The 22,430-nt window shown below is 47.7% G+C and overlaps 1 protein-coding gene and 1 long non-coding RNA gene across 2 annotated transcripts; both read left to right on the top strand.

The window, feature by feature from the left end:
• The first annotated feature begins 4,217 nt into the window (after positions 1–4,217).
• Positions 4,218–13,332, top strand: LOC121274006. The gene is made up of 3 exons (XR_005942146.1): positions 4,218–4,238; positions 9,378–9,401; positions 13,160–13,332. It is a non-coding gene; the product is annotated as an uncharacterized LOC121274006 (long non-coding RNA).
• Positions 13,333–14,429: 1,097 nt separating this feature from the next.
• LOC121273999 (sialic acid-binding Ig-like lectin 7) lies at positions 14,430–20,895 on the top strand. Its single transcript, XM_041181133.1, has 5 exons — positions 14,430–14,484; positions 16,673–17,041; positions 17,770–18,066; positions 19,653–19,814; positions 20,534–20,895. The coding sequence occupies exons 1-4, from the start codon at positions 14,430–14,432 to the stop codon at positions 19,790–19,792; spliced, it is 861 nt and encodes a 286-aa protein (XP_041037067.1). The 3' UTR covers positions 19,793–19,814; positions 20,534–20,895.
• Positions 20,896–22,430: the final 1,535 nt, after the last annotated feature.

The raw sequence follows: 22,430 nt of genomic DNA, 5'->3' as shown, positions 1-22,430 counted from the left end.
TTGTTTCCCTCAGCCTACAAATAATTTTCACCGATTTCAATGATTTAGCATTGAAACCTTCCTCTTTGTGCACCAGCCTTGATTGAAACAACTCACACAGCACTGTGGGAGGGTGAGTACTGAGGGAGTGCTGCACTGTGGGAGGGTGAGTACTGAGGGAGTGCTGCACAGTGGGAGGGTCAGTAATGAGGGAGTGCACACTGTGGGAGGGTGAGTACTGAGGGAGTGCTGCACTGTGGGAGGGTGAGTACTGAGGGAGTGCTGCACTGTGGGAGGGTCAGTACTGAGGGAGTGCTGCACTGTGGGAGGGTGAGTACTGAGGGAGTGCTGCACTGTGGGAGGGTGAGTACTGAGGGAGTGCTGCACTGTGGGAGGGTGAGTACTGAGGGAGTGCTGCACTGTGGGAGGGTGAGTACTGAGGGAGTGCTGCACTGTGGGAGGATGAGTACTGAGGGAGTGCTGCACTGTCAGAGGGTCAGTACTGAGGGAGTGGTGCACTGTGGGAGGGTGAGGGCTGAGGGAGTGCTGCACTGTCAGAGGGTCTGTACCGAGGGAGTGCTGAACTGTCAGAGGGTCAGTACTGAGGGAGGAATACAGTGTCGGAGGGTCAGCACTGAAGGAGTGCTGCACTGTCAGAAGGTCAGTGCTGACGGGGTGCTGCACTTGAAAAGGGTGAATAATGAGGTAGTGCAGCACTGTCAGAGGGACAGTAATGAGGGAGCGCTGCACTGACGGTGGGTCAGCATTGAGGAAATGCTGCACTGTCAGTTATGAGCGTGGTCTGCACTGTCCTAAGTTACACAGACATCAGGCGGAACCTTGGGCAGTGCCTAGAATGCACTTAGGACAGTGCAGACCACGCTCAGAACTGACAGTGCAGCGTTTCCTCAATTCTGACCCTCCGTCAGTGCAGCGCTCCCTCATTACTGTCCCTCTGACAGTGCTGCACTACCTCATTATTGACCCTTTTCAAGTGCAGCACCCCGTCAGCACTGACCTTCTGACAGTGCAGCACTCCCTCATGGCTGACAATCTGACAGTGCAGCACTCCTTCAGTGCTGACCCTCCGACACTGTATTCCTCCCTCACTACTGACCCTCTGACAGTTCAGCACTCCCTCGGTACAGACCCTCTGACAGTGCAGCACTCCCTCAGTACTCATCCTCCCACAGTGCAGCACTCCCTCAGTACTCACCCTCCCACAGTGCAGCACTCCCTCAGTACTCACCCTCCCACAGTGCAGCACTCCCTCAGTACTCACCCTCCCACAGTGCAGCACTCCCTCAGTACTCTCCCTCCCAATGTGCTGTGTGAGTTGTTTCAATCAAGGCTGGTGCCCAAAGAGGGAGGTTTCAATGCTAAATCATTGAAATCGGTGAAAATTATTTCTAGGCTATGTGGAACAAGGCTTAGTTCCTCAAATTCTTTCTTTTGCAATAAAACACAGTACAAGAATTCTGTTTAAATAAATTCTATTTAAACATTGCTGGAAGAGGATAGATCCACAAACCCTGCATTCCCTCAGTAAAGTGAAACGTACAGGGCTAATTTATTTATGTTGAGCTGACGATAGAGAATTTTACACGAGGCATGTTGCTAATTTCAAACATCATCTGAAGTATGGCAGTTCTGACAGTGCAGCACTCCCTCAGTACTGACCCTCTGACAGTGCAGCACTACCTCAGTACTGACCCTCTGACAGTGCAGCACTACCTCAGTACTGACCCTCTGACAGTGCAGCACTCCCTCAGTACTGACCCTCTGACAGTGCAGCACTCCCTCAGTACACACCCTCCCACAGTGCAGCACTCCCTCAGTACTTACCCACTCCCTGTGCTGTGCGAGTTGTTTAAATCAAGACTGGTGCCCAAAGAGGAAGGTTTCAATGCTAAATCATTGAAATCGGTGAAAATTATTTTTAGGCTCAAATCCTTTCTTATGCAATAACACACAGTACAAGAATCTCTGTTTAAATAAATTCCAGTTAAACTTTGCAATGAAAGGATATCTCCTCACACGCCGCTCTACCTCAGTACTAACCCTCCAACAGTCCGGCACCCCCTCAATACTGACCATCCGACTGTGCGGAACTCACTCAGTACTGACCCTCTGACAGTGCAGAACCCCCTCATTACTGACCCTCTGACAGTGCAGCACTCCCTCATTAATGACCCTCTGACAGTGTAGCACGCCCACATTACTGACGTTTAGACAGTGCAGCAGTCCGACAGTTCTGACCCTCTCACAGTGCATCATTCCATCAGGACTCACCCTCCAAAAGTGCAGCACTCCCTAATCACTCACTCTCCCACAGTGCAGCACTCCCTCTGTACTGACCCTCCCAGAGTGCAACACTCCCAAAGTACTCACCCTCCCACAGTGCAGCACTCCCTCAGTACTCACCCTCCCACAGTACAGCACTCCCTCATTAATGACCCTCTGACAGTGCAGCACTCCCTCAGTACTGACCCTCTGACAGTGCAGCACTCCCTCAGTACTCACCCTCCCACAGTGCAGCACTCCCTCAGTACTCACCCTCCCACAGTGCAGCACTCCCTCAGCACTCACCCTCCCACAGTGCAGCACTCCCTCAGTACTCACCCTCCCACAGTGCAGCACTCCCTCAGTACTCACCCTCCCACCGTGCAGCACTCCCTCAGTACTCAACCTCCCACAGTGCAGCACTCCCTCAGTACAAACCCTCCCACAGTCCGGCACCACTTCAATACTGACCCTCCAACTGTGTGGAACTCACTCAGTACTGACCCTCTGACAGTGCAGCACTCCCTCATTACTGACCCTCTAACAGTGCAGCACTCCCACATTACTGACATTTAGACAGTGCAGCACTCCGACAGTTGTGACCCTCTCACAGTGCAGCACTCCATCAGGACTCACCCTCCCAAAGTAAAGTACTCCCTCATCACTCACTCTCTCACAGTGCAGCACTCCCTCATTAATGACACTCTGACAGTGCAGCATTCCCCCATTAATGACCCTCTGACAGTTAAGCACTCCCTCATTACTGCCCCTCTGACAGTGCAGCACTCCCACAATTCTTACCCTCCGACAGTGCAGCACTCCCTCAGTACTGACTCTCCGACAGTGCATCACTCCCACTTTACTGACCCTCTGACAGTGCAGCTTTCCCACAATACTGACCATCCGACATGCGGCACTCCCTCAGTACTGACTCTCCGACAATTCAGCACTCCCTCAATACTGACCCCAGACAGTACAGCACTCCCTCAGTATTGACACTCTGACAGTGCAGCACTCACTTGTTAATGATGCCCTGACAGTGCAGCACTCCCTCAGTACTGATTCTCTAACAGTGCAGCACTGCCTTGGTACTCACCCCCTGACAGTGCAGCAATCCCTCAGTAATGCTACCAGGGATTGTCAACCTGGATTATACGGCCAGAGACCTGTATTGGGAACTCTGTCGCCTGAGTTTAAGCCTCTGAGGTGAGGGGGAGGAGTCTAATCCCACGGAGCCAATGGAGAAGCTTCATGACTACAGCTGCCCAAATATGAGCTGACAGATCATCACACGGTAAACGTTTTGCTGAGAGCACAAAACATTCTCGATCTTCTCACTGATTACCCACTTCCTCATTTTGACTCACAGTGACACATCAACCCTTTCTAATTAAATACACAGAAGGAGCAGCACAGGAAGAGGTCATTCAGCCCAAGCAGAGCGTGTGGGCAGTTCCTCCCCAGGCGAGCAGTCGGACAGGTCCTGGGTAAGTAACAGAACGATTGGAATTCACTTCCATGACCAACACCGTCCTTTGTTGATGTTGTGACTTTATAAAGACAGATTCCAATGATCGATGCCTTTGAAAGATTTCTACTGATTATTGAGATCTGGGTGTGAAGCTCAATTCTGTTGTACAGAACATCTTTCTAGCTCAAGGATGAGTTAAGTGCAGAAACATGAGTTTTGGGATGCCCTGAGGTGCTGAAAGGTGCATTAGAAATGCAAATCCTTCACTGTTTTACTTTCTTAAAGCCTTGTAACTCTCTGCAGAGCACCTATCTTCCCACAGAGTTTCAAATTAGTCTGTGAAGACATTGTCTAAAAGCAGTTCTGATCTCTCGACAGCTGTCAGACAAGAGGTGGGGACTTATTAACTCCTTTCTCTTTCAGAGCTTGACAGTGAGAAGCTAATGAAATATCTTGGAGTGGACAATGATCGGGAAATCTTGCTTCCTCCTGTCACTTCTCCAAGGTAATATCATCATCAGCTTGGACATATTTATTGTTAACAGTCTTTGTAAAAGATCATTCTTATTGAGCTGTGATTGGGAACCGATTCAGCAGTGAGCCAGTGTACAAACTCACACCAAGTCCCATTCACCCATCCCCCCTGTGCTCACTGATATACACTGACTCCTTGTCTGACAGCAGAATTGGAGGAGAGAAGAGATCTCAGAGGGTTTTAGGGTTGGAGGAGGTAACAGAGATTCAGAGTGTAGAGTTGGGTGGATGGTGGGGTAATAACTCAATGATGAGAATTTGAAAATTGAGTCATTGCTGGACTGGGAGCCAGTGTAGGTCAGCGAGTGACAGGGGAGCGATCGGCTGAATAGAGAAGCAGGGATAAAAACTGGGGAATGAGGCCGATCCCAATGTTAGGACTCGGATAACAATGCCCTGAAATTTTGTCTTTTGCTGATTTTAGTCAGAATTTCACATGAAGACAACACAGCAGCTCCTAGAATAGACAGACTGTTCAGTGTCACACTTCCTGTCCATTCTCACCATGCTAGAAACTTCAATAAGGGAGCAAGGTAACTGAAAGAAAGAAGGAAGGTAAAGCAGTCTGTGTGTAAAACTGTCAAATATTCTGAGTTATCATGATTGTCTCTGATCTGCTGCAGAGTTTAAATTTCACAGAATCTTAGCCCTTTGCAGCTCAGAGAGAGACCATTGACTCACTGCCTGAAAGGGCGGTGGAAGCAGATTCAACAGGAACTTTCAGAAGGGGAACTGGATAAATACTTGAAGGGGACATTTTGCAGGGCTGTGGAGGAGAGAGCAGAGGTGAGAGTGGGACTTATTGGACAGATCTTTCAAAGGCACAGCACAGGCTCGATGGGCCAAATGGCTTCCTTCTGTTCCAGATCATTCTACAATCTGATAAATTAAGCCCCACATCAGTAACTCTTCAGGCTCCCGCTGCAGGGATGGATCTTTGAGAAGGACAGGGAACAAGAGGTTTCTGGTATCATTTTCATATTTCTTGACAATTACATCAGTGTATAGATCTGTTGAATATTTGAGTCTCTAAAGCGCAGAGGTAATCTGCTGTTACGCCCAGATCTTGTGGTCTTAACCTTGTCTGGTGTTGTCTTTAATTGCTCACAGTGATCTGTGGGATTGTCTTTCTTGGATGTTGTCCCTGGTTTCAATTGGCATTTTGCCCTTGATGCAATTGGGGAGGCTTTAAACTAACATGGCAGGGGATGGGACCCCGAGAGGAGGTTCAGCAGAGGGAGATGCACAGCCAAAATTAGAAGAGAGAGCAAGTGAACCTGGCAGGCAGAGAAATTATTGGCCAGTTAAGGCACAAGATAGCGTGGCAGAGTTGGATTGTATTTATTTTAATGCAAGGAGTCTGACAGACTTGCATTCTCCTGCAGGTGTAATGTTGCAGCTCCCTTGAAATTGCCAATATTGTTGAAACTTTCTGCATATTTCAATATTATGTCATGAACTGAGGTGATGGGGTAGTTTCTGAGACTGGGACAGACATAAATCCATTGGCTTTCGGCCGGACCTGACAATCCCGGCAGTGGGTGGGGCCAGAAATTCCCACCCCTATGGGACATTTTCAGTTTATTTGATGTGCCAGAGAGATCATTAAAGACAACAATCCACAATTTATTGGCAAGCCACGACAGGATATGTGTGAGAGGTGGAATATCGATCACCGCTCCTCGTCTCACCGTGCACATCATCGCCATTTCCTGGTTTGTCTGTCACCACATGTATATGTTCCTGAAGGGATAGCAGATAGTCATTCTTATTGCTTGAATTTTCCCCACTGTGTAGGTTCTGTTTGGATCAGCGCACGGCACTTTGTAGCTGCATCAGCCTTTGCTCTAGTGCCCTGCCGCTGTCAGTGGCCCTTTCTGCCACAAGCCTTGCAGGATTGGTGGAAAGCTGGGCATTTCCTTGGTGCCTGCAGAAGGCCACACCTTCCACACGTCTCACTAGATTTGGATGTTCTAGTGAGTGTGTCAACAATTGATGTTGTACTGAGGACCTGTAAGCTTTGTTGACCTGCGAGGATCACTTCGTATTTATGTCCATCCTTGAGTAGCTCTTCAATGCCAAAGGTGTTGGTCTTATCTAGCAGATCTTTCTGGAATGTTTCCATGGGAGTGGATGCAATCACCAACTCAACAACTCTGTCTGCAAACTCTGTGGTTGAAATCACAGTGCGTACCCTTTTCTCTACATCGGCTGATGAAGTGGTCTATGGATCGTGTAGGCTGATGAAATGACATGAACTTTAATTGATGAATATGGATTTTAACCTGATTCTGAAGCTGTCTTCCACTGTCATCCGTATCTTTTGGGGATCCTTTCGCTCTTCTGCTTTTAATCCTGATGTGTTCAGCCTGTGTAGACCTTCATTCCCAATTGCGAGGTGAATTTTTCTGGCTTGTTCGTCTGGTTCAGTCACACCTGAATCAGGAAACCAGAGCTCTGCGTGCTGTTTAAACATTCTGAATTCAGATAGTCGGTCAGCTACATCCCAGTTCAAACTGGGGAATTTCGTGGACATTCTGACAATATTCCTTTGATCTTCCTTCTCCTACAGGACCTGGGATGAGTGTCGCTTTAGCCCCTTTCGTGTGCTTTTCCGAAGCTCCGCCCACGAAGATGGGTTGTGGTAGGAACACATCACGGAGTAATGGAGTCTTTGTTTTTTATTCAATTTGCTGTTCAGCAATCTCGAGGCCGCCCGTTATAATCACTAACTTCTCTGGCCTGATTTTTATAATGGTATTTGTGTGTTTGACTCTCCCTCACTCACTATCGATCCAGCCCACACCCTGGTCACTTGCCTTCCCTGACTGAGCTAACCCGCTGCTGATCCTGGCGATACACGCTGTCCCACTCACTGACCGTGTACTGTAATCTCACCATGAGGGATCCGCCTGCTCCCCAGCTCTTTACTTGAGCTCTTTCCCATTAATGTGTCTTCAAAGATTTCCTGAGCATTCTGTACACTGCGATTTCAACCCTCTCTGATGCTGTGTCTCTGTTGTGGTCTGACCAAAGCTTCGAGGGTCATCTCATGTCATGTAGCTCGATCTAAGGCTGTTCACCACGTCATACCTGTACTGAATCTTGCTGCCAGAATGTTTGGCCACCGCTGATCACCATGTTGTATTTTTATAATTATATAAAGGCACCAGCCACTGATACGGAATTGGGTAAATACATTGTGGGTTTATTTATTTAGAATAGGGACATGAGAACAGATATACAAGGATAGAAAGCTGGGAGACACCTGCAGCCAAACTGTGTGAGCTGTGTTCTGCTCACAGGCCAAAGTGAAACTTGGACTGGATGGTGTTATCATCCCAGCTGATGTTACTACTGGACAAGTCAGATCCCAGGGTGGAGCTCAGCTTGATAGGTCCTAACTTTTATTTTTTATTTAGGAATGTGGAGTGCGGCTACTGAACAGAGTCACAGGAGTCATCTGATGAACTTCTAACAAAAGAATAAAACATTTATTAAACTAGTAAAGACAAACTATATGACATTACTCCTTCACCCAGACCTATACCTTTACAGATTCAAAGTAGAACGCAATTTGCAATAGCTATCTTATATTCTCATGTTCACACTAAGTACACAGTCCATGTAAACCAATAGATGACCTGTGGTTAGTGACACCACATTCTAAAAGCAATTGACAGAGCCCACTTGGAACAAATGCTGTGGCTCCCTCCTCATCTGACCCCAGACAGTCTCCTTCCCATGTTGCTGCCCCCTGGATCGCCACGTGCATTCAGCCTTCCTTCCACGCCCTGTCTCTCCAATGCTCAGCCGTGTCAATGGCACACCAGGATTCACATGGCCGGAGTAATGAGTCACCAACCTGTGGTGTCTCCTAGGATCTTCTGGCTTCTCGCAAGCCTATTTTGCTTTAGGCCTGTGTCCTGCTGCTTTCTCCCTTTATGTTTGAAGCCTTCTTCTGCTCCTCACTCTTAACTTCACTTAACAGGGCCTTTTCCAGATTTGACCAGAAGGTCTTCTTGGGCCCTTTCTCCTGTTCCACTCGATGGTTTTGGCTTCTTCTTTACTTTGGGACTGACTATCTGTCCCGCTCCTTTGCTGCTTCTCCTGGCAACTCCTTTCAACAGAACTGAAAGTACTTTTCTGTTTTTCTCTGTCTCTGTGGGTCATTCCCTCTGGATCACTGTTGCTAGGCAACAGAACAGTTTCTTCCACCTTCTGTCTGATTTGACTTTCTTTCAAGAATCATAAAAACTCATTAGATCGGTGCCTTCATTTAAAGTGAAACCAAAACTCAAGTACCCCCTTTTCTAAACAACCAAATACAGAAATACAAACTAAACTTGAACTTACAGATATACCTTATGCCTAACGCAAACAAATACACATAGAAATTCCTTAAGCCAACCCCAGTTCCTAAAAATCACATGACACACTTCCCCTCGAGTGATGTCATGCTGCCTGAAAGGCATATTACAACAGTGTTATCACTGGGCAGGTGATGTGTGCCAGGCAGACCAAGTCCACAAGAGAAACTTGGTCACAAGATCATAATGATTTTTGATTTTTTTATTTATTATGAGATGTGTGCACTGAATTCAGAAGCCACAAGTCCACCAACACCTTTAGAGATTTAAAAAAATAAATTAAAATATTTGCCATCAAAATAAAAGATTTCAAGCACATACATAATACTACAATGACTGTTATAATAACTCCTAAAATTCCCAATTAACCTGAGTCCCAGTTACACTCCCTTTAAGGCAACAGACCAAAAATAGATGTTAGATTTAGAACAAACTCAGCAAGTTAACCCAATGCCCTGGACAGTGGAATTCCAAATGGAATTTCCTCAACTTCAGTTCATTTGGAGAGCAGGTTTGTGCACAAACAGGGTCCAGAGGAACATGAACCAGTGTAGAATGACCTTGTCAACTCCTGTGTCCAGGATTCTCTTCCATCCATTGTGAAACCTAGGGGAGTTCCTTGTGTGTCCTGTAGATGGTCCACAATGCAGCCACTGTGCCCCAGTGATGCAGGGGGTGGATATCGAGTCTAGTGAATCAACAAAACTTCCAAAGTTAAATATTGATATTTCTCTCCCCAGTTGGACTGTCACAAGAGTGGAAAGGTGACACTCCACGAGAGGTGACAGCGCAGGAAGGTTCGTGTGTACAGATTCCATGTCATTACAGTTATCCAGCACATTTAGTAGGGAGAGCACGTGTCGGAATCTGGTATGTGAAATGGTACACATGGAATACATGGTCAAGAGGGACCATAGCCTTTCACTCTAAGGATCACAGTCACGAGTTACCACGGTTCCACCATCGGACCCGGCTGTCTGGAGACCTAAAAGATGGCGACTGTTCCCTGATTATAAACAACATCAGACGGGAAGATGCAGGAAATTATTTTTTCAAAATAGAATTTGACAGCAGTAATAGTTACAGCTACTATCCTGTAACCCAGCTTCACGTTTCTGGTAAGTGCTGTGTTATAATTACTCAACAATTCACATTCAACACTCAATGGGAAATAATAGTGTTTGATTTGCTTGTTTTTTGGCCGTGTTAACCAGCGTCACTATTTTTAATGATTTGTCTATTTCTGCTCCCAGATCCATGAGCTTATTGTGTGTGATTGAATCCACATCATAGCTGTAACGTAAACCGAGCTGAGGGGTGATGACACCTCCTCCCTGAGTGAAGTGTCTCCTACCCACTACACCTTCCACCCCTCACACTGTCCGTGTAAACCCCCGTCCCATCTCCAGCCTCTCTTTCCCCCTCCAAAGTCCTTGAACGTGTTTCCATCTCCCGAATCCGTTCCCATCTTTCCCGGAACTCCATGTTTGAATCCCTCCAATCAGGTTCCCACCCCAGCCACTGTGCTGAAACAGCTCTTATCAAGGTCACAAATGGCATCCTGTGTGACTGTGACAAAGGTAAACTTTCCCTCCTCCTCCTTCTCGATCTGTCTGCAGCCTTTGACACGCTCGACCACACCATCCTCCTCCAACACCTCTCCACTGTCGTCCAGCTGGGTGGGACTGCTCTCCCCTGGCTCCATTCTTATCCATCTCATCGTAGCCAGAGAATCACTTGCAATGGCTTTGCAGCATCATCTGAACAGTGTTAGTTTTCACCTGTCCACTGAGGATCCCCAGCTCTACCTCACCACCACCTCTCTCGACTCCTCCACTGCTGCTAAATTATCAGGCTGCTTATCCGACATCCAGTACTGGATGGGCAGAAATTCCCTCCAATTAAATATTGGAAAGACTGAAGCCATTGTCTTCATTCCCTGCTCCAAACTCTGTTCCCTCGCTACCAACTCCATTCCTCTCCCTGGCAGCTCTCTGAGATTGAAGCCAATCTGTTCACAGCTTTGTTGTCCCATTTGATCCTGAGATGAGCTTCCGGCCTCATATCTGCGCCCTCACTAACACCGTCTATTTCCACCTCCGTAACATCGCACGACTGCACCCTGTCTCAGCTCATCTGCTGCTGAAACCCTCATCCACGCCTTCATTACCTCCAGACTCGACTGTTCCAACACACGCTCTACACTCCATAAACTTGAGGCCATCCAAAACTGCTGACCACGTCCTTACTCACACCAAGTCCCATTCCCTTATCACCCGCTCTGCCCGATGACCGAGACTGGCTCCTGGTCAAGCAAAGTCTCAATGTCACAATTTTCAATTTGTTTCCTCACTATCCCTGTAATCTCCTCTTCCTCTTCCAGTACCTACAACCCTCCCTATCTCTGTAACCTCTTCAAGTCTCTACCGCTTCCCTACATCTGTAAATTCATCCTGCCCAACAAACATACCAATCTCTGCAACCTCCTCCAGCTACTACAAACCTCCCTATTTCTGTAACTTCCTCCTTCCCCTTAAAGCTTCCCTATCTCTGTAGGCTGTTCCAGTCCCGACAACTTTCCCTGCCTCTGTAACCTGCCCCAGTCACTGCAACCCTCCCTACCTCTGCAAACTCCTCCAGACCCTACACTCTCCCAATCTCTCTTAACTTTTCCAGCCCCTACAACCCTCCCTATCTCTGTAACTCCTCCAATCACTACAACCCTCCCTATCTCTGTAACTCCTCCAGTCTCTCCAACCCTCTGAGGTTTCTGCGCTCCTCCAATTCCAGCCTATTGACCATCCCCCGATCCCATCACTCCAACATCGGCGGCCATGCCTTCAGATGCCTGGGGCCCGAGCTCTGTAATACCGTCCCTCAACCCCTCTCCATCCCTCTCTCTCACTCTCTCTATCTCTCTCTCTCTCTGTCATTATCCATTTCATCCACCTTTTAAGATTCTCCATAACACCGACCTTTTCTGGTCAGCGGCCGCTAATATCTCCACATGTGTCTGGGTGACATACTTTGTTTTATGATGCTCCTGTGTAGCACCTTGGGGTGATTTGTCATGTTAAAGTTGTTGTGTAAATATAAGTTGTTGCCCTTTGACCCTCGACCCCAGCTCGAGTCTTACTTTTGAGGGAATGTACAACCTCCTTAGGTTTCTGTCCAAAATGTAATTTGATTATTTTTATTGAACCAATGCCAAGCCCCGATACCGAGCGAGAGCCTCCTCATTTGCTGAGTTTAAGGTGATGAGTCAGCCCCTTAGTCCGTAGAGGGGACTCTCCTCGGTAATGTGCAGCCTTGTTTGTGTCTCTCCACAAGCGCATGAGGGGTTTGTACAGAGGCTGCAGCGCTGGAGGGGGTCTGCACAGGGGTCCTGGCCTGTCCTGAGCTGGTTTTAGCAAGGACCACTCTGGCCTTGGCAGCTGAAAGCCAGCCATTGGACAGAGGGGGCCTGTCACAAGGAGCCTGTTAGTCACTCCCCCCCGTGTCTCCTGTGCTCGGATCCAGACCATGTTGGCTGGTGGATCTGGCTCAGGAAGGGTCCTCCCCATGGGACCCCCAGATGGAAGGTGGGTCGAGCGGGTCATTCACTTGCATCTTTATTCTGCAGCTTTAATATTTTAAGAAGGTAAGAATGTAGGAACATAAGAAATAGGGACAGGAGCAGGCCATTCGGCCCCTCGAGCCTGCTCTCGCTGATCTGGTTGTGGCCTTAACTCCATTTTCCTGCCTGTCCCCCAAACCCTTGACTCCCTTGTCGATCAAAAACCTGCCTCACTCAGCCTTGAGTCTATTCAATGGCCCAGCCTCCACTGCTCTCTGGGGAAGAGAATTCCACAGGGTAGCCCCCCTCTGAGAGAGGAAATTCCTCCTCATCTCAGTCTTAAATGGGAGAGCCCTCATTCCCAAACTGTGCTCCCTGGTTCTAGATTCCCCCACGAGGGGGAAACATCCTCCCAGCATCCACCCTGTCAAGCCCCCTGGGAATCGGATATGTTTCAATAAGGTCACCCCTCATTCTTCTAAACTCCAATGGATACAGGCCCAACCTGCTCAACATTTCCTCACAGTACAAACTCTTTAATCCCAGGAATCATGCCAGTGAAGCTTCTCTGAACTGCCTGTACACAATGATCCTGTTACAATCTCAACAACACCCTGTGGAGCTGTTGCAAGACTTCCCTCCTTTTATACTCCATCCCTTTGCAATAAAGGCCAACATTCCACTTACCTTCCTCATTCTGTGGTATTTCTGAATACTGACTTTCTGTGATTCATGTACAAGGACACCCAGATCCCTCTGTACTGCATTCTGCAGCCTCTCTCCATTTAAATAATATTCTGTTTTTCTATTCTTCCTGACAAAATAATCTGTTGCCATTCTCCTCAGTATTGACCATCCCCCCAATTAAGCCTCATCTGTAAATATCGGGTTCAGTGGATCCACAAACCATCTAGAGTTAAATATTGATATTTCTCTCCCCAGCTGAACCCTCACAAGAGTGGAAAGGTGACACTCCACGAGAGGTGACAGCGCAGGAAGGTTCGTGTGTACAGATTCCATGTCATTACAGTTATCCATCGTGTCTGGAAAACCAACCACGAGGTGGAGTCTGGTTTAATAACAGGAAAGCGGGAACATCATCTATAGCCTTTCACTCCAAGGATCACAATCACGAGTTACCACGGTTCCACAATCGGACCCGGCTGTCTGGAGACCTGAAAGATAGGCGACTGTTCCCTGATTATAAACAACATCAGACGGGAAGATGCAGGACCTTATTTTTTCAGAATAGAATTTGACAGCAGGAATAGATACAGCTACTATCCTGTAACCCAGCTTCACGTTTCTGGTAAGTGCTGTGTTATAATTACTCAACAATTCACATCCAACACTCAATGGGAAATAATAGTGTTTGATTTGCTTGTTTTTTGGCCGTGTTAACCAGCGTCACTATTTTTAATGATTTGTCTATTTCTGCTCCCAGATGCATGAGCTTATTGTGTGTGATTGAATCCACATCATAGCTGTAACGTAAACCGAGCTGAGGGGTGATGACACCTCCCCCCTGAGTGAAGTGTCTCCTCCCCACTACACCTTCCACCCCTCACACTGTCCGTGTAAACCCCCGTCCCATCTCCAGCCTCTCTTTCCCCTCCAAAGTCCTTCAACGTGTTTCCATCTCCCGAATCCGTTCCCATCTTTCCCGGAACTCCATGTTTGAATCCCTCCAATCAGGTTTCCACCCCAGCCACTGTGCTGAAACAGCTCTTATCAAGGTCACAAATGGCATCCTGTGTGACTGTGACAAAGGTAAACTTTCCCTCCTCCTCCTTCTCGATCTGTCTGCAGCCTTTGACACGCTCGACCACACCATCCTCCTCCAACACCTCTCCACTGTCGTCCAGCTGGGTGGGACTGCTCTCCCCTGGCTCCATTCTTATCCATCTCATCGTAGCCAGAGAATCACTTGCAATGGCTTTGCAGCATCATCTGAACAGTGTTAGTTTTCACCTGTCCACTGAGGATCCCCAGCTCTACCTCACCACCACCTCTCTCGACTCCTCCACTGCTGCTAAATTATCAGGCTGCTTATCCGACATCCAGTACTGGATGGGCAGAAATTCCCTCCAATTAAATATTGGAAAGACTGAAGCCATTGTCTTCATTCCCCACTCCAAACTCTGTTCCCTCGCTACCAACTCCATTCCTCTCCCTGGCAGCTCTCTGAGATTGAAGCCAATCTGTTCACAGCTTTGTTGTCCCATTTGATCCTGAGATGAGCTTCCGGCCTCATATCTGCGCCCTCACTAACACCGTCTATTTCCACCTCCGTAACATCGCACGACTTCACCCTGTCTCAGCTCATCTGCTGCTGAAACCCTCATCCACGCCTTCATTACCTCCAGACTCGACTGTTCCAACACACGCTCTATACTCCATAAACTTGAGGCCATCCAAAACTGCTGACCACGTCCTTACTCACACCAAGTCCCATTCCCTTATCACCCGCTCTGCTCGATGACCGAGACTGGCTCCTGGTCAAGCAAAGTCTCAATGTCACAATTTTTGAATATTCTTCCTCCCCATTTCAGTTAACTTCACCTCTTCCTTCATCCACGGCAACCCTCCCTATCTCAGGAGCCTCCTGCAGTCCCTACAACCCTCCCTAACTCAGGAGCCTCCTCCAGTCCCTACAACCCTCCCTATCTCATGAGCCTCCTCCAGTCCCTACAACCCTCCCTATCTCTGCAATCTCCTCCAGACTCAATTCCCCTCCCTATCTCTGTAACCTCCTCCATCCCTCCACAATCCTCCTTATCTCTGTAACCTCCTCCAGCCCCTAGAAAATTCCCTATCTGTGTAACCTCCTCATGCCCCAAAAACTCCCCCATCTCAATAAACTCCTCCAGTCCCTACAAACTTCCCTACCTCTGAAACCTCCACCAGCCTCATCAACCCTCCCTACCTATGCAAACCGTCCAGCCCGTACATATCTCCCCATTCCTGTAAACTCCCCCTGCCCCTGGAACCCTCTCTGCCCCTGCATCCTCCTCCAGTCCCCGCACCCTCCCTATCTCCATAACCTCCTCCAACCCCTACACCCCTCCCTAACTCTATAACCTCCTCCAACCCCTACACCCCTCCCTAACTCTATAACCTCCTCCAGCCCCTACAACCCTCCCATTCGCTATAACCTCCTCCAGCCCCTACAACCCTCCCTATCTCCATAACCTCCTCCAACCCCTACACCCCTCCCTAACTCTATAACCTCCTCCAACCCCTACACCCCTCCCTAACTCTATAACCTCCTCCAGCCCCTACAACCCTCCCATTCTCTATAACCTCCTCCAACCCCTACACCCCTCCCTAACTCTATAACCTCCTCCAACCCCTACACCCCTCCCTATCTCTATAACCTCCTCCAGCCCCTACAACCCTCAGAGATCTCTGCACTCCTCCAATTCCGGCCTCTCGAGCTTCCCCCGATTCCCATCGCTCTACTATTGGTGGCCGTGCCTTCAGCTGCCTGGGGCCCCGAGCTCTGGAATTAACTCCCTAAACCTCTCCCTCTCTCTCAATCTCTCTCTCTCACTCTCTCTCTCTCTCGCTATCCCTTTTATCACTCTTTTAAAATTCTTCATAACACAACCACATAAGGAGGTAAGAATGTAGGAACATAATAAATAGGGACAGGAGCAGGCCATTCGGCCCCTCGAGCCTGCTCTCACTGATCTGGTTGTGGCCTTAACTCCATTTTCCTGCCTGTCCCCCAAACCCTTGACTCCCTTGTCGATCAAAAACCTGCCTCGCTCAGCCTTGAGTCTATTCAATGGCCCAGCCTCCACTGCTCTCCTGGGAAGAGAATTCCACAGGGTAGCACCCCTCTGAGAGAGGAAATTCCTCCTCATCTCAGTCTTAAATGGGAGAGCCCTCATTCCCAAACTGTGCTCCCTGCTTCTAGATTCCCCCACGAGGGGGAAACATCCTCCCAGCATCCACCCTGTCAAGCCCCCTCGGAATCGGATATGTTTCAATAAGGTCACCCCTCATTCTTCTAAACTCCAATGGATACAGGCCCAACCTGCTCAACATTTCCTCACAGGACAAACCCTTTAATCCCAGGAATCAGCCCAGTGAAGCTTCTCTGAACTGCCTGTACACAATGATCCTGTTACAATCTCACCAACACCCTGTGCAGAAGATGCAAGACTTCCCTCCTTTTATACTTCATCCCTTTGCAATAAAGGCCAACATTCCACTTGCCTTCCTCATTCCGTGGTGTTCCTGAATGCTGACTATCTGTGATTCATGTACAAGGACACCCAGATCCCTCTGTACTACATTCTGCAGCCTGTCTCCATTTAAATAATATTCTGTTTTTCTATTCTTCCTGCCAAAATAATTTGTTGCACTCCTCCTCAGTATTGACCATCCCCCCAATTAAGCCTCATCTGTCAATCTCAGGTTCAGTGGATCCACAAACCATCCAGAGTTAAATATTGAGATTTCTCTCCCCAGCTGAACCCTCACAAGAGTGGAAAGGTGACACTCCACGAGAGGTGACAGCGCAGGAAGGTTCCTGTGTACAGATTCCATGTCATTACAGTTATCCATCGTGTCTGGAAAACCAACCGCGAGGTGGAGTCTGGTTGAATAACGAGAAACAGATTCCCTGGGCTCCCATAGCCTTTCACTCCAAGGATCACAATCACGAGTTACCACGGTTCCACCATCGCACCCGGCTGTCTGGAGACCTGAAAGATGGTGACTGTTCCCTGATTATAAACAACATCAGACGGGAAGATGCAGGACCTTATTTTTTCAGAATAGAATTTGACAATGGTCCGAGCCATAACTATTACCCTGTAACCCAGCTTCACGTTTCTGGTAAGTGCTGTGTTATAATTACTCAACAATTCACGTTCAACACTCAATGGGAAATAACACAATCTGTGATGTTTACATATTAACACAAAACACAACTTATTGTAACACACTGTCTGATTCTCAATAACCTGGTGATAGCTTCCAGTTCAGTCCTAAAGCAACCTCTAATACTCACTTTAATATCAATGATTAAATGTATTGACTGTGTCCATCAATGTTATCAGGTTATCCACTCCCATTGATCTCTCTTATTCTGTCCAGAAGTCTGACATTTCGACAGAAGAAATATTCACATTTCTATAGAGCCTTTCACCACCTCAGCAATTACAAAATCACTTTACAGCCAATGAGCTGATTCCTGAATTGTAGTTACTGTTGTAATGTGGGAAACGCAGCAGCCAATTTGTACACAGCAAGCTCCCACAAATTGCAAAGTAATAAATGGCCCAGATCGCTGAGTGAATGATGGGGTATTGCACTGCAAACTCTGGTCTGCTCCACCACCCGCACCCACTATTATCAGTTCAAGTGTCTCGGAGTGAACGTGTATTAAGCTGAGAGACAGAAACACCAAAGTCTCAAAGCAGGAAATTCTCTCCTGATCATTGTAATCTCTCAGATCTGATATCATCCTTGTAAAAGTGCTTTCTCTTGTGGGACTGTGGTTTCCATTTGAACTGATGCTTCACGTTATATTTCTCTAAAAGGATCCATTCTCTGTCTGTTAGATTTCACAGATAAACCCACGATATTCCCTGCTGAAATTATTGCAGGAAAGCGTGTGGATGTAAGCTGCACCTTCAACACAACGTGCAATGGAACAGCAGCACCTGTCTTAACCTGGGACACTCCCACTGACGTACCTGGATCAGTCTCAAACACTGTAACTCAGCATGGTATCACTCTGACCTATACTTCTGTTCTGACCCTAATCCCATTACTCAAACACCACGGACACAATCTCAGCTGCAGAGTGCGATATCCATCTGTTTCATCGGAGCGGACCCTCGTACTAACTGTGCAAGGTAAGTACCGACGCCCTTCATTCTACATCAGCATTCCCTCAGCACTTACCCTCTGACAGTGCAGCCTGTTCTCAGTATCCACATTCTCAGACCTCTCAAAGTGCTTCACAGTCGATAGAATTTAACTGATCTTTAATTGATTATTGCTGAATGAAGAGACAAGCTGTCTAAACTTTACAGCTCGCACACATTACTCTCCATGGCAACACCTCCTCCAATCAGAGACCACTTGCCAATCAATCAGCACTCTCTTCCCATTAAATATAAATTGTTGTTCACTTCCTGTTGGTAAACCTGTGATTTGTCATGTTGAGTCCTGCCCTGACATCTGAATATCACAATGAACAGAACAAGTTCCAACAATGAGCTGTGGTTGGTGATTCCTCACATTACATCCAGGGACACTGGAGACTATCAGTGTGTGGCAGAGAATGAACATGGAGCAGTGGAGGGTTTCATAACCATCACTGTGGAACGTGAGTGTACACAGACTTCAACAGCTCTCTCAGATTCAAACACTACACAAACACACACAATTATACAAACCTAAATAGACACCCGCAGACACACAATCCCACATGTATGAGCACACAAAAGGACACTCTCACAAACAAACACACTCGCACATTCTCCCTCGGGGGTTACCTGACCTCCCTCAGTGCTACACCGGAGAGTTGACATGGATTCTGGGAATTGTGTTCCCTTTCAAGTTTATGGAAGAACATGGAAATTGCAAAGTCTATTACAGACACTCAGATGCACAGAGATTCTCACAGATACTCTCTGCCTCTCTAACTCTCTATCCTCCTTTAAAAAGCTTCCTGAAACCTGAACCTTTGACCAGTCACCTGTCCCAACTCCTCCTTCTGTGATTCTGTGTGAAATGTTGTTTGAGTATCTGACAATAAGAGAAAGATGGAGAGGTTTACGAAGTTGGTGAAAAGCTTACATCATGTTCTCACCTTTCCAGAGCCAATTTTGCACATGATGTCCAATGTCCTTGTTCATAATGGGGATTGCCTATGTAAACGTCACACTGTAGTTACACTCTCCCACCAGTGGTGGCACTGTCGCACTTAACCCTTGCATCTCCCTGCTTTTCAAGCAATTTCTCTTCCCAATTTGCTACTACTCACCTCAACCACTCCCTGTGGGAGTGAGTTCCACATTCTCCCTCTCTCTGGGTAAAGATTGGAACTGTTTATTAAGCGGGGCGTGTAAGTCCGTGGGGGAGTCCATCTCAATCCTGCCCGATTCACACACGCATCCGAGATGGATTTCTACCCGGCGCTAAACGTTTCCAGAATTTTCTACAGCACAATCCTGTACACAGCGATGGAGAGAAACATTGGACAGGGAGTCAAACAGCACAATGATCCATTCTCACCAATGTTCCACACTAAGGGGAAAGTTCAGATTGTCCACTCTTAGAGTGTTTACAATGAAAACATTCATTCCACATTGAATCCCAGTGGATGGGTCAATAGTACAGCAAATGTTGCAGTGATATGAAGCTTGATTGTTCAGCCAGAGTGAGAGATTGAAAGCGGAGAGTCAGTGATGATTTCTTTCTGTGTGTTCTCTAGACAGTGGAGGAGAGATTCTGCACGTGATCCAGATCCTGGGAATACGAGCTGTGATATTCCTTGTGGCTGTGGTTATCACTATCGCTGGAGTCTGTGTCTGGGAGGGACAAACAGTGAAAGGAAGTCGACAGACTGTTTGAAGCTTTGTACAGCAACAATCTGGTCATTCAGTGCGGACAAATAACGTGCGATGTTGGGTTAAGTTGTAATGAAACTGGTCAGTGTCCTGGTTAGAATCAACTTCGTATCAGAGAGGCATTCCAGCACAGTGGGAGCCCATTCAGCCCATTGAGTCCATGCTGTCTCTCTGTAGATTAATCCACTCAGTCCCATTCTTCCTGCTCTATCCCCGTAACCCTGCAATTTTGTTTCCCCTCAAGTGTCCGTCCAATTTCCTTTTGAAATCGTTCATCGTCTCTACTTCCACCATCCTCGTAAGCAGTGAGTTCCAGCTCATTACCACTCGCTGTGTAAAAAAGTTCCTCCTCACATCCCCCCACTGCCCAAAACCTTCAATCTGTGTCCCCCAGTCCTTGTACCATCAGCTAATGGCGACAGCTTCTCTTTGTCTACCTTATCTAAACCCGTCATCATCTTGTACACCTCGATCAGATCCCCCCTCAATCTCCTTTGCTCCAAGGAGAACAATCCCAGCTTCTCCAACCCAACCTTGTAGGTAAAATCCCTCATCCCTGGACCCATTCTGCTCAATCTCCTCCCCACCCTCTCAAGGACCCTCACTACCTTCCCAAAGTGAGGAGACCAGAACTGGACACAATACTCTAGTTGTGACCTAACCAGAGCTTTATAAATGTTCAGCATAACCTCCCTGTGTTTGTACTCAATCCCTCAATTTATGAAAAGCTTATTCTTTCAATCAGCACAAACAGCAATTTCCAAGCGGACTCCCATCAGCAGACAGAGTGCAATGAAACATCGGCATGCCTGCTTCTTAATGTACGGAGAGAAACCTGGAACGAGAGATTCTCCTTCTTCTCCTCAGCAAGCTGAAACTTTTCCTTATACCTGGTGCTCCCCAATCCTGCTGTGTGGACACATCATAACCACGGCATTGTCTGGCTGTGTGCAGCCAACATGGTCGAATAGGAATCAACAGAAATGTGACGTTGCTAAACTCTGTTCTCTGATTGGAATATGCTTTCTGAATGCTGCACCTTTTTCATGCTGCGATAGATTGTAAGAAGCATTTGGGTTATGAATAAAATTACATTGATTAACACAAGTGATTAAAATGCTCAGGCTTTTCTGTAGATATTTATAGATTAAAATTCTTATTTTGCTGCAAAATTCTAGGCTCAAACACATTACTTGATGTTGTCACATTTTCCAATCAGATGAATTCCTGTGCCCATCTTTATAACAGAAATTTCCAATGTAAACATGTCACATTTTAGCTGCACACACTTGCCAGTGGGTGGTGAGATATGAAGGCTGCCTTGCTGCTGAGAAACAGCGAGAAGTATTCCTGTTGTGTGCATGAACTTCATGTGTGCATGAAACACAGGCATCAGATGCAATTTTGTGCAATTTGTACAATGTTCTTCAGACAGCGCAGCACTCCCTCAGTTCAGAAACTCTGACAGTGCAGCACTCCCTCAGTTCAGACCATCCGACAGTGCAGCACTCCCTCAGTGCAGAAACTCTGACACTGCAGCACTCCCTCAGTTCAGAAACTCTGACAGTGCAGCACTCCCTCAGTATTGACCCTCCGACAGTGCAGCACTCCCTCAGTTCAGACCATCCGACAGTGCAGCACTCCCTCAGTTCAGACCCTCTGACAGTGCAGCACTCCCTCAGTTCAGACTCTCTGACAGTGCAGCACTCCCTCAGTACTGACCCTCTGACAGTGCAGCACTCCCTCAGTTCAGAAACTCTGACAGTGCAGCACTCCCTCAGTACTGACCCTCTGACAGTGCAGCACTCCCTCAGTTCAGAAACTCTGACAGTGCAGCACTCCCTCAGTACTGACCCTCCGACAGTGCAGCACTCCCTCAGTACTGAACCTCCGACACTAAAGCCCTCCCTCAGTACTGACCCTCCAATAGTGCAACACTTCCACACTACTGACCCTCTGACAGTGCAGCACTCCCTCAGCACGGAGTGTTGACCTACATTATGGGACTGAATTCCGTGGAGTGAGACTCAGACCAGTGATTTAGGTAGGGTTGTGGGGGCTGGAGGAGGTTACAGAGATAGGGAGGGTTGTGGAGGCTGTAGGAGGTTACAGAGTTAGGGAGGGTTGTGGAGGCTGTAGGAGGTTACAGACATAGAGAGGGTTGTAAGGACTGGAGGAGGTTACAGAGATAAGGAGAGTTGTAGAGGCTGTAGGAGGTTACAGAGATAGGGGGGGTTGTAGAGGCTGTAGGAGGTTACAGAGATAGGGAGGGATGTAGATGCTGGAGGAGGTTACAGAGATAGGGAGGGTTGTAGAGGCTGTAGGAGGTTACAGAGATAGGGAGGGTTGTAGAGGCTCTAGGAGGTTACAGATTAAGGGAGGCTTGTAAGGGCTGGAGGAGGTTACAGAGATAGGGAAGGTTGTAGAGGCTATAGGAGGTTACAGAGATAGGGAGGGTTGTAGAGACTGTAGGAGGTTAAAGAGATGGGGGGGGTGTTGTGGGGGCTGGAGGAGGTTACAGACGTAGGGAGGGTTGTAGGGGCTGGAGGAGGTTACAGAGATAGGGCTGGTTGTAGAGGCTGGAGGAGGTTACAGGGATAGGGAGGGTTGTAGAGGCTGTAGGAGGTTACAGAGATAGGGAG

The sequence above is a fragment of the Carcharodon carcharias genome, assembly GCF_017639515.1.
Source record: "Carcharodon carcharias isolate sCarCar2 chromosome 29 unlocalized genomic scaffold, sCarCar2.pri SUPER_29_unloc_15, whole genome shotgun sequence".
Taxonomy (NCBI): Eukaryota; Metazoa; Chordata; class Chondrichthyes; order Lamniformes; family Lamnidae; genus Carcharodon; species Carcharodon carcharias.
The sequence above is the reverse complement of the archived record's forward strand: the minus strand, read 5'-3'. Positions and strand labels throughout refer to the sequence as shown.